Raw genomic sequence first — 12,406 nt, 5'->3', positions numbered from 1 at the left:
TCCCCTCTCAGGATGTGGCCCAGGTATCCAATCTTTCGTGCCTTGATCAAGCTGAAAAATTCTCTCTCAGTATTTGCTCTTCTTAGGACTTCCTCGTTTCTCACCCTATCTGTCCATGGTATGCGGAACATTCTTCGCAAGGTCCACATTTCGAAGGCTTCCAACTTGTTAATGGAAGATATTTTCAACGTCCATGTCTCCATGCCGTATAACAATATGGACCATACATAGCACTTAACCATTCTGTAACGGAGATTGAAGGAAAGATTGCGGTTACAAAGTAGCGGTTTAAATTTAAGAAAAGCTTGTCTTGCTTGTTCGGTACGGCATTTTATTTCTTGTTGAGGATCCCATTGGTCATTCACCATCATTCCCAAGTACTTGAATGTTTTCACTTGCTCGATTGGAGCATTATCTACGTGCAGTTGTACTCTGAAAAATGCGCCGTTATTAAATACTATACTCATTAAATCTCTTCTTTCTTTATCCAACCGAGTCACTTTCTTGAGATCACAACTGAGATCAACTTAATCTGCTTACACTTGTAGCACCCTTGTCACTATCCAAGTACTCTACAAAATTCTTGACTGATTTATAGGTATTTTCATCGTGTAAAGAGATTGCACAGCCTGCAATTTCTTCGGTGTCCTTTGATTAACATTTGAGGGCTATCATTACTTGTCAGCGATATTTTTATTTGTTACTTGTTTACTATACAAATAATATCTATAATTTTTTTTATTCCAATTTATGATATCAATGGATTTTTATTATTTGCCGAAATATATTAACTAACATCAATATTATTATACTGTGTAATCCATAAAATAGATCATTTAATATTTTAAGACTAAAAATGATAAACGCACTTACTGAATGATATTTAATAAAAATAAAATTTCCTTCTTTTTCGTTTTCCTCTTTATAAGCAATTCTGATTGTTTATTGGTAGGTAGATTGATATCTCTATAGAAGATTGTCACTCCATATTTTGCGCGGTCGTCCGACACTTCTTCTGCCGATTGGTGACTTATCTCTTTCTATTTTGACGACACGGGTCTTCCCCATTCTGCTTGTTGGTTATTCCATTTTTTTTCTATTTTGTATCCATTTATTTATACACTGTACGTTATATTTTCTTCTAATGTGTTCTAATTGTTTCTAATGTTTCCATTACTTGTTCAATACTTATGCCATCAATTTATATTTTACATCTGCTTGGTTCTTTACTGATTACTATTGTTTTAGTTTTCTGAGATGAGATTGTCATAATAAATTCTTTTTTTCTTGTATTAAGTCTGTGGAAGATCCAGAAGAGGAAGGCCCAGTAAACGATTGATGGACTGTGTAGAGGAAGATCTTAAAACCATGAACATAAGGCAGTGGCAAAGGAAAGTATCCGACAGGGCAAAATAGAAGAACATTTTTAAGCAGGCCAAGACTCACAAAGGGTTGTAGCGCCATTAGAAAAATAAGAATACAACATAAAATGACGTTCAGGTAGACATACATATGAGAAGATGAGACAAGCTACAAAGTCACATGAATAACAGCTTGTCCAAATAAGGAGATACAAAAAACAATTATATAAAAGCAGATTTAAAATCTAGAACTTATAAAACAGCGATTCGATGAATTACAACGGTTATAGCGGAAAAGGACTCGAAACATCGAAATGACTGAGAAAAAGTAGAAAAAAATGACACAAAAAGTCTAAACAATATAAACGAATGAATAAAAAAATCAGGATAGTAATAAAAATGGTACTACTTGTGAAAACGGGAAATAGATTACTATAGCTCTATACTACTGAAATCGAAAAAAGAAGAGTAACATTAAAATAGTATACAGGGTATATATTAAAAAATTATTGTTTTTTAGCTTACGTAAGACTGTATGTGCTTCTAAATATTTTATGAAATGTTACAGAAAAACTTCAGATACATTTATTTTTCAGTTTACCAATGGTAAAATAACATAACCCGTGGCATTTGACTTAATTTAAAAGCTGTCGTGGAAACTTGTCAGATATTTGGACTGAAATAGCTAACAGCGTTCGATGCTGTTGAAACCGATTTTTAATTTTAATATACCCAAATTTATTTGAAACATACTTAAGACAACTTGGGAATGGCTCATTAAAAATTACCAAGTAATATAGAACAAGTAAAAACCCGTTTTGTGACATTAATTTTAAAATATATTACAGTTGCTTGTTGTACCTACATACAGTCTATATCAAATAAAACAAAGTAATTTAAGTCATATTTTTATTTAAATATAATAAATACGTAAATACAGTCAATATACACATTTACATTCTACCATGGTTGAACAAGTGGTCCAGAGGAATAAGCAGATACCAATGGTGATCCATGTGCAGCATAAGCAAGAGGAGCTGGTGCAAAGCTCTTGGCAAATACTGGTGCTGAATATGCAGATACAATTGGAGCTGGAGCAGCGTAACTTAAAGGTGCAACACTTTTAGCAACAACTGGAGATGAATACGCTGATAGTACTGGAGCAGGAGCAGCGTAAGCAAGAGGAGATACGCTTTGAGCTACCAATGGAGATGAGTAAGCTGATACAACTGGAGCATGAGCTGAGTATGCGACTGGTCCTACTGATTTAGCTACAACCGGTGCAGAATAGGAAGAGATGACTGGAGCCGCTGCTGGTAGCGCAAGAGGTGCAGAATATGCAGACACTACAGGAGCTACTGATTTGGCGAAAACTGGTGCAGAGTGGCTACTGTAAGTTTGGATATAAGATTTTGAAACTGCTGCTGGAGCAGCAACTACAGGTGCTGCAGAGTATCCGGAGACTAATGGGGCCGCCAGTGGAGCTTCGCCAAATATTCCTGCATTGACGTAAGCGACAAGAGCAGCAAAGACAAGTACCTAAATATAATAAAATAATATTTAATTTTTATTTCAATAATAAATATATATTTAATGTATTTGAAAGTGATTAAATATAATTAAAACTTATATAGTATAGTAAGTAATCGAAAAAAATCTTCTTTAACTTACTTTAAAAGCCATGGTGTTGTTTTGTATTTGTCAAACGAGAAATGATGTTATACGACTTACGCGGTCCAGCTTTTATACGGATGTTAACTACTTTCGATTTTGTGCAAGGTCTCGGTTAAATAGTTTATTATTAAGGTGACAAAAATAGGCGTACCTGCTATAGAGATTAATAATATTTGACATAACTGGCTGTGTTATTTATTATAAAGATAATTTTTTACAAAATTCGAACTAGAATCTTTTTAAAATTCTATATCTAATGTGATTACCAATATTAACATATTAATATTGTTGTGTGTATAATCGTTTTTACCGAAGTTTACCGTTCAATATATAAAAATTTATTAAAACTGTGTAGTTGGACATAGTGTTGTTTACCTCTAACAACTTTTTTAAATAATGTGACATTGCATGTTAAGGTCTCTACGAAATAAACAAGACAAACACATTAAATAGCCTATACTAATATTTTATTAGAGACTATTAAATATTATAATGTTATAATAATTAAGTAAAATTATACACGACAAATCTTGAAATTGTTAAAGAGGCTCCATATTATCTTCATCTTCTTCGGCGTAATCGTTTATGGCTACATCGCTATGTGTTAAATTTTGATAAAACGCATGCCAAACCGACGGAACAAAAGGCAATAGTGCAATTAAGTCATTGTACTTTTGTTTTGTAATTGATAATGGGATTACTGAGACTTGATTTAATGGAGCTGGAAACGTTACTTGCTGTCTTCGATACCTCATGAAGTCTACCTCTTACACATTTTGATTATTGAAATCGGTCTTATAAAAGAGCTTTTCAATATGTTCTTCTTGGACTTAGGAAAAGACATATTGACAGTAGAACAGGCTCTTTGTTAACATTCTTTTTTCTAAAAGGTAAAAGAAATAATAAGTTAGACTTACTCACAATCAATTTAATTTAACTAATCGGACGACCGGTTTCGCTTTCTATAATATGCAAAGCATCTTCAGGTCACGATACAAAGTTAAAATGCTGAAAATAATAATCCCATATTAGGGTGTTGTCTAATAAAGATAAAAACAAAGATAAAAACATAGGTAGGTGATATAAATTATATAAATTACAGTAATTATGCCAATATTACTTGTCTGTGGTTTTATAAATGAATAAAATGTTTAAGCAGACAAGGTACGACCCACAAATTGGTAACATAGTCTATTAAACTGTAATGAATTAATGAATAAACCCATAAATAAACATTACTTACATGCCGGTACTCTATTAGTTGATGGTTGAAAGAACATGGTTCAAAATGGTTTTTATCTTTGTTTTTATCTTTATTAGACAACACCCTAATATGGGATTATTATTTTCAGCATTTTAACTTTGTATCGTGACCTGAAGATGCTTTGCATATTATAGAAAGCGAAACCGGTCGTCCGATTAGTTAAATTAAATTGATTGTGAGTAAGTCTAACTTATTATTTCTTTTACCTTTTGAAATGGACTCACACAAGCAACACATTCATGATTCTTTTTTCTGCTTACAAAAGGAGGATTAGGTGACAGTTTCTTATTGAACAGAGTTTTGAAGTTTTTGAAATCTGCAAGCTCCGTATTGTGCACTGTGTATTTACTTGATGTTAACCCAAATAGCTGTTGCCAGTCCCATGATGTTAAAATGACCAAATTGGAGAGTTTCTTTCTTTTTCTCTTAATCAAAGCATGAACACTGTCTGCTTCAATATGTGTGTGCCCTTCCAGTAGAAACTTTTGAGTGATTGTCTTTATTTGAGGGTACGTATGCAGTATCCAAAAATAGCTCACTATAATACTTATATTTTGTCCACAGCAGTAATCGGTCCAAAGAGTGATGTCCTCTACTTGACTACCTGGAATTGTATTCAGTCCATTTTAAAATTGACGAGGCAATTTCATTTATACCACGGATCCCTTTCGATTCGTCCTGTTTTTGTCTGCACTTAGTTACATTTTGTATCTTTCTTTGAACACTATTTTTTTCTTCTAAAATAACTTTATAATGTTCATTGGAATTTCCTGCATCACTGGTTAGGGATAAATCGTCCTTGAGAAGATTTTTTGTTATTGTCCCACTAGTCGTAGTAAATCTAGTTTTCTTTTTATTTTATTTTCTTATAAATTAATTCTTTTCTGCTATTATTATAGTAAAAATAAATGTACAGTCCTACGATTTTAAATATTATTATAATATTGCATTCATAAATAATTTGTTCTTCGTCTTATATCTATTATGATTACTTTTGGTCATATTAATGTAAGATCACTAAAGTTCATTCGTTTAGCAAATTCCCACCTGTAAACATGAGCACGTGTTGATATTCGCCGTCTCATTCGTCAAGAGGCTATTAAATAAAATTTATTGCCTTAAGCCAGACAGATTCTCATGATACAGATCTAAACTTGCCAGCATGTTTCAATTCAAATTGTATCGTGTTAATTTTTAAATTAATATATTGTGTTATATTTATGTTATAGTTATTGTTAAGTTATTTACTTGTCGTGTTATTTTTTAGAGTTTAGTTTAATTGTGATTTAATGATTAAATTTCAAGAAATTAGTACGACCCTGTTTGGCTTTCACGTGCTTCTGTTGACAATTGGGAATATGTATAGTGAATGAAGTTTAACTGCACATTTTATTGAATTCAAAAACTGTGTCCTTTTAAAAAATTTTAATATCTTAGCAATTCGTGAAACTTGGCTTGCAAATTTCATTACCGATAAGGATATAAGTATAGATGGGTATAATGTGATAAAAAGAGATAGGAATGGGGTTACATCAAGTAATACATTAGCCGACTAGAATCACATCTAGTACTGCAATCCTTATTGATTATGTTAACCACTAAACAAAGTTCGATTCGTGATATTGCCGTCGACTATGTTGATTTCAAAAAATTTGTTAAAATCCTTTATAAAGGTATATAAATTAAAAACCCAATCGGGCTATGTCGTGAAGACAAAACGTTTTCGAAAACCATGTTCCATCATCAATGTCTAGGTGTACATGTTTTGAGCCACTAAATATCTGGATAAAAACTGGTTAAAAGTTATAGGTTACAATTTGGTTTACATTATTTAGTCTTATATATTAGGATGGTAAAGTTACCAGTGGATTAGGTAACATGGCAACGTACGACTCCACATGAAGTTGCTGGTTCTGAAACAAAGTGTCTACGAGGACTTGATGATAGCAACTGACACTTTGTCTCAGGACACTGATGATAGTCCTCGTAGACACTTTGTCTCAGGACCAGCAACTTCATGTGGAGTCGTAGTTTCCATGTTATCTAATCCACCGGTAACCTTAACATCCTAATATATAAGACTAAATAATGTAAACTAAATTGTAAACTATAACTTTTAACGGGTTTTTACCCAGATATTTAGTGGCTCACTACATGTACACCTAGACACTGATGATGGAACATGGTTTCCGAAAACGTTTTGTCTTCATGACATAGCCCGATTGGGTTTTTAATTTATATACCTTTTATAAAGGATTTTAACAAATTTTTTTGTGATACGTCCAGCTACAGGAACTTAGTTTCCTTGTGGATGTTGATGAAATATAGAAACTAAAAAGAAAAAAGTTGTTTATAAAATTGTCAAAAAATTCAAGGCAATAAACCATACCATATTTTATGAAGAATTACAGTTTCTACCTTGGCGGAATATTTTTGATATTGATGATAAAGTTGAATTTCTTTCTAATAATATAATATGCTTACTGGATCGTAATGCTCCCTACGTAACTTATAAAATTTCGAAAGATTATGCATCATGAATGACTGATACATTACGTATTATAAAAAGAGAGACGGACAAAGTAATGAGTACGTACAAAAAATACAAAAACATGCAAACTTTGGAGGAATACAAAACGATTAGAAATATATTTACTTTAGCTGTCAGATGAGAAAAAAAGCCTTCTATTCAAACAAATTGGATAATAAAAACCGGAGAGATCTTTGGGATTCCTTAAAAATTATAGGTGTTGGTAGAGATACTGAAAATACTACGCAACTGTCAGAAAATTTAAGGGATATTTCTGCAATGAATGCTTTATTAATTGTATTCCTAATATAAATCCTGATTTAATAGTTAACAACTTTTATAATAATAATTTTCGTGTGGACATAGGTGCAAATTTCTCTTGTGTCCAAGAAAGTGATGTTTTAAATGTCATTAAAAGTATCTAGAGTGCTGCTACCTGATGCGACAAAATAAATATACTAACAATAATTAATATGTACCTTCCGTTTTTATTATCGTATTTGACACATATTATCAATGTTTGCATTATAAGAGCAGAGTTCCCATCGATATGGAAAGTTGCTAAAATTGTACCGTTACCGAAAACTAATAATCCGACAGTATCTAATGAAATACGGTCAATTAGATTACTACCTCCGTTTTCAGAAATCCTAGAGAAAATTTTAAATCAGCAACTACAGGTTCACTTAGGTAAACATAAAATTCTGCCAGAAAATCAGTCCGGTTTCAAAAAGGATCACAGCTGTACTAGTGCCCTTTTAAAAATAACTGATGACATATTTGGTGGTTGCGATAATGGCTTAATTACAATACTAATTCTTTTGGATTATTCCAAAGCTTTTGATATGCTTGACCATCTGATATGCTATTCACTTATCTCAATAATAGAAGTCAAGCTATTCATTAGAATGGTAAGACATCGAACTATCTTAAAACAAACAAAGGGGTACCACTAGGCTCTATATTGGGTCCCAAATTATTTAGTATTTATACTTCAAACTTTCCTACTAATTTTCTCTCCTGTAATCAGCACTATTTTGCTGGTGACACTCAGATCTACTTATCCTTTAAGCCTGATGAGTTTAAACAGGTAGTGGCTGCAATTAATTATGATTTAGAAAGAATTTCCCAATTTTCTTCTAACCATTGTCTTAGTCTTAATAACAATAAATCTGTAGGTATAGATTTTGGTCCAGTGACACAAAGAGAAATATTTCTGAGAGATTTTGCTCATATGATCACCATTGACAATTCTTCGATAGAATTTAAGGCAATTGTCAAAAACTTAGGTATACGTATAGATCAAAACTTAAGAGTTGATGGTTATATAGACAAGTGCTTGCAGAAAAGTTATGTAAATTTAAAATTTATATTCCAATCTCGCCATATATTGACTAAACGTTTAACAAAATTGCTGTGTGATACCTTGGTGTTATCACACCTTAATTATTGTGACTTTATTTACAATTCATGTATTACAGAACGTGATAGTTATCTTCTTCTACTTCTTGGAGATCTTTCGATCTGTTTAATTCTAAAGCTGCCTCTGGTTAATTTCCTGGGAGGTAGAGTGCCAACTATCCCTCCATCTTTTAGATGGTCTTCCGAGAGGTCTTGAATCAGGCGGGTTGTTTTTTATAGCAATATTTGGGAGTCTATTTTCGTCCATTTATCTCACATGATTCTTCCCCATCTTACAATATCTTGAATTTTTCCCTGCTCTCTGACGTTTGTATTTCTCACCAGGTCTCTTCTTGTGTTGCCCACTATTGTTCTTAGGGTTTTTATTTCGGCAACCCTTAGCATCTGTTTCGTTTTGTTGGTGTTTTCGCGCACTTCTATGCCATATGTCATGATCGGTCGTGTGCAAGTCTTGTAGATTCTAATGTTACTATTTGCGCGCATATACGGATTTGACCAGACTATCTCCCGCAGACATCCAGACAATGCGGATGCTTTGTTAATTTGACTCCTCAGGTCCTTTACTGGGTCATGTGTGCTTGATATATCTATGCCCAGATATCTGAATTGAAGTGATTTATTTTTTGTTTTAGCTTTTTTTTCTACCAAACTTGGTATGTAGGAATTAGGTATAACAAGTTCTTTTAAAATTTTCAAAAATACACAAGTACATACTTGTACACATACAAGTAACTACATACAGGTAAATACAACCGGAAATAATATCGTGATAAAAATATGGCGTAAGCTGCGTTCTGTGTCGTTGTAGCTGCATGCTAAGTTTCATGAATATCGTTTTTTTGTTTCAAACATATTTACTTGATTCCTTATTTTCTCTTAACCCTATAATATAGTATATACCAAATTAAACAAAATAATATAAGCGATATTTTTATCTTTATTTAATAAATACGTAAATATCAGTCAATATACACATTTACATTCTACCATGGTTGAACAAGTGGTCCAGAGGAATAAGCAGATACCAACGGTGATCCATGTGCAGCATAAGCAAGAGGAGCTGGTGCAAAGCTCTTTGCAACTACTGGTGATGGGTATGCAGAAACAATTGGAGCTGGAGCAGCATAGCTGACCGGTGCTAGACTTTTGGCAACAACTGGAGAAGAATAAGCTGATAGCACTGGAGCGGAAGCAGCGTAAGCTAGAGGAGATACGCTTTGAGCTACTACTGGAGATGAGTAACCTGATACAACTGGAGCATGGGCTGAGTATGCGACTGGTCCTACTGATTTAGCTACAACCGGTGCGGAGTAGGAGGAGAAGATTGGAGCAGCTGCTGGTAGCGCAAAATGTGCAGAATACGCAGACACTACTGGGGCCACTGATTTGGCGACAACTGGAGCTGAGTGGCTAGTGTAAGTTTGGATATAAGAGTTTGAAATTGCTGCTGGTGCAGCAACCAGCGGTGCCGCAGAATATCCGGAGACTACTGGAGCTGCAAGTGGAGCTTCGCCAAATACTCCTGCATTGACATAAGCGACAAGAGCAGCAAGGACAAGTACCTAAAAATAATTAAATAATATTTAATTTTTAGTTAGGTAATGAATATATATTTAATATCTTTAAAAGTAATTAAATATAGTAAAATCTTAAATATAGTAAATAAACCAAAAACCCTTCTTTAACTTACTTTTAAAGCCATGGTGTTGTTCTGTATTTTGTTAAACAAGAAATGATGTTTACGACTCACGCAGTCCAGCTTTTATACAGGTGTCACCTACTTTCGATTTTGTGCAAGGTCTCGGTTAAATAGTTTTTTATTAAGGTGACAAAAACAGGCGTATCTGCTATAGAGATTTATAAAATTTAACTTAAATGGCTTTTTTTTATTATAAAGACCATTTTACACAAATTTTAAAATTGAATCGTTTTAAAATTCCATATCGTATATGACATATATTGCTAAAATACAGTATATAGTTTAAAAAACTTAAATATAGGTAAAGAATTTTAAAAAATGCATGAACAAAATATTTAGAAACATGGTCTTATAAACTAAATATAATATTGTACTAAGTATCCCAAATTTCTCTGACAACCTACAACTGTTAAAGATATAACCAAGGTACCTATTACAAACAAAAACTGTCGGAAGTTAATACTAAACTATACTTTATATTTAAATATTGTAAAAAAACTTGATGTGAAACTCAAAGAAAGTTCTAATAATATTACTAATGCGGTAGTAGATTTTAGCTGCTTCTTTTACACAAAAGGTTCTAATGCGATAAAAAATGTAAATAAGATGTACAGGTGTACAATTCGTTCTCAATCGGCAGTCTTCTTCAATGTAAGTTGAAATTAGCTATTATTTCAAGTTTCACAAATTCTAATTTTTGGATGTGATCATTCGATATAATTTTTTAATTTTTGTATCCTGTTCTGTTGTTGTTCATGTACCTTTGAAGTTAAGTTGCTCTTTTGATTTTGAGTGTTGTTTTTTAAGTTTTATAAACATTTTAAATAGTGCATGTCAGTCTTGTTGCCTAATTAAAATAAAAAATTTAATTTCGAGTACAAAAAATTAGTTATAATAAAAATATACACCTGTAAACCTCATAATTTATTAACATAGCAGGGGACGCTTAGGGCTGATCAGTTCTTTGTAATTTTACATTTCTCTTGGCAACAAGGCTATTAAATTTATATTTATTTTCAGCTGGTAAACGAAAACCTTCCGTTGTTAAATCAATTTTTTGTTCATTTTGAACTTCACTCTGTAAAAAGCTCATTAGCCCACTCAATCTTGTTCCTAAAGTTGTAGCTTCTGCAGTTTCTACGATATTTTTCATGGACATGGAAACATAAAATGCTATATTCGAATCCTATCTTCTGACAAACATCACTCAATAAGAGGATACAATATCGCCAAAAAATTGTCAACAGCTTTGTCTAACAGACAATTGGCATAACCACAAAACTAGTATTCACTCTCCTCATTTAATGATGCCTTAAAGTATATACCTTAAAGTAAGAATACTTTGACAAGGATAAATGGATTCTATCTTACTTAAAACATAAAACCAAATGTTTTGAATATGCATTTTGAGCAATCTATCGCTGTATAGATAATAATAAGTGTGTACGGTATCGGCGATACTGGCACACTATGGTTAGAAATCTATGTTTTTGAAGATTGAAACCACTTATCATTGTCAAAATATTTTTCTTACTCGTGAAGATTTAAAGGTTATAAAGATTTTTGTAGAATTATAATTCCTTTAGTATATTTAAGAAAAAAAAACCCAACACCACTAATTAAAATATTTTTTCAACAAAAATTGCAAATAACTCGAAGAGAAAATTTTCGAAAAATTTTCAAAAAAGAAAATATTTATTTTGAAGTCTAACAAAAGTTAGACGTTCAAAACGTTAGAAGTTATTATAAGTTATTTGTTAAGAATAATTTTCAGTCCACTTAGGAAAGTTGAAAAAAAATACATTTGAACTTGAAAAATATATAGAATTGAATAAAAAAGGTTTAGTGCGGTAGAAATTCCAATTTAGTCGATATGTTCAGTTTTCAAGCGTCTTTTTACGGGTAAACCGCTCGCCTGAATAGGGCGCGCAAGCGAGATGTTGAGCAATAATGCACTGGAACCGATCGGTCTAGTCGTCACCGAAGACAAAACCAAGTACAAAGTATAGGATCGTTGGTTACCAACGGTCCTATAGCAAATAAAGAACGGAAAGCAGACTTTGAAAGTCTTATCTTAACTTAAACGTTTTAACAGCTTCACATACCTTGGCTCGCTGGTGGTACTACCAATAAAACAAGCGAAGAAATAAAAAAACAAATAAACCGCACAAATAGTGCACACTATGGACTACAAAATAAATTTAACCCTAATAACCCTGACGTTCTATATGTAGGACGCTAATTTCAATAATTTTTGAACACGGCCCTGTTTAAATTTGATAACGCCGTCTATCACAAAATGTTACTCAAGGACAAATCGTCCCATTTTTGTTTAGTTTGTTCCTATCGCTTGAAACGTCTACTTGTGGTGCGGTTGTAAAAAACGTAAAATATGGCTGAGCATGGAATCAGATTTGCAAGGTAAGAAATGAATATTAAACTTTTGATAAAATATA

General features: G+C 32.5%; 3 protein-coding genes across 3 annotated transcripts in view; 1 reads left to right on the top strand and 2 right to left on the bottom strand.

Annotated features, from left to right (window-relative positions):
- Positions 1-12,406, top strand: part of prom (prominin) — a 614,595-nt gene that overhangs the window by 578,480 nt on the left and 23,709 nt on the right. The window lies entirely within an intron of this gene.
- Positions 2,257-3,108, bottom strand: LOC140448515 (uncharacterized). The gene is made up of 2 exons (XM_072541597.1): positions 3,033-3,108; positions 2,257-2,900 (listed from the first exon to the last, which is right to left on the bottom strand). Exons 1-2 carry the CDS (start codon positions 3,042-3,044, stop codon positions 2,322-2,324), a joined length of 591 nt encoding a protein of 196 aa, XP_072397698.1. The 5' UTR covers positions 3,045-3,108; the 3' UTR covers positions 2,257-2,321.
- LOC140448513 (uncharacterized) lies at positions 9,171-9,982 on the bottom strand. The gene is made up of 2 exons (XM_072541595.1): positions 9,942-9,982; positions 9,171-9,813 (listed from the first exon to the last, which is right to left on the bottom strand). Exons 1-2 carry the CDS (start codon positions 9,951-9,953, stop codon positions 9,235-9,237), a joined length of 591 nt encoding a protein of 196 aa, XP_072397696.1. The 5' UTR covers positions 9,954-9,982; the 3' UTR covers positions 9,171-9,234.

Source organism: Diabrotica undecimpunctata, chromosome 8 (genome assembly GCF_040954645.1).
Source record: "Diabrotica undecimpunctata isolate CICGRU chromosome 8, icDiaUnde3, whole genome shotgun sequence".
Classification (NCBI taxonomy): domain Eukaryota; kingdom Metazoa; phylum Arthropoda; class Insecta; order Coleoptera; family Chrysomelidae; genus Diabrotica; species Diabrotica undecimpunctata.
The sequence above is the reverse complement of the archived record's forward strand: the minus strand, read 5'-3'. Positions and strand labels throughout refer to the sequence as shown.